Below are 248 nucleotides of genomic sequence, written 5' to 3'. Positions count from 1 at the left end.
TCCTGGTAACTCCTCTGTTGGGAACGCAGTTTGGGTTTGCCCGAAGCGCCGTCCTCCTGCTCACCGCCCGCCAGAGCTTTCTCGCCGGCGGCGTGGATGCGCTGGTGGGCCAGGAGGTTGGCTTTTTGGCTAAAGCTCTTGCCGCACTGGGCGCAGGGGAAGGGCCGCTCGCCGGTGTGCACCCGGCGGTGCGTGAGGAGGTTGGGCCGCTGGCTGAAGCTCTTCCCGCAATCCCCGCACCGGTAGGG

The 248-nt window shown here is 67.3% G+C and overlaps 1 protein-coding gene across 1 annotated transcript in view; it reads right to left on the bottom strand.

Annotated features, from left to right (window-relative positions):
- The window catches only part of LOC104509620 (gastrula zinc finger protein XlCGF49.1-like), a gene marked incomplete at both ends in the record, with an annotated part of 871 nt that overhangs the window by 327 nt on the left and 296 nt on the right, over positions 1-248 (bottom strand). Inside the window, one exon of the mRNA XM_010151616.1 lies at positions 72-221. Within this exon, the coding sequence (XP_010149918.1) occupies positions 72-221 (150 nt within the window). The remainder of the gene's footprint in view (positions 1-71; positions 222-248) is intronic.

This window comes from Eurypyga helias, unplaced genomic scaffold (assembly GCF_000690775.1).
Source record: "Eurypyga helias isolate BGI_N326 unplaced genomic scaffold, ASM69077v1 scaffold42145, whole genome shotgun sequence".
NCBI classification, from domain to species: Eukaryota; Metazoa; Chordata; class Aves; order Eurypygiformes; family Eurypygidae; genus Eurypyga; species Eurypyga helias.
Note: the sequence above shows the minus strand (reverse complement) of the source record. Positions and strands in the feature narration are given on the sequence as shown.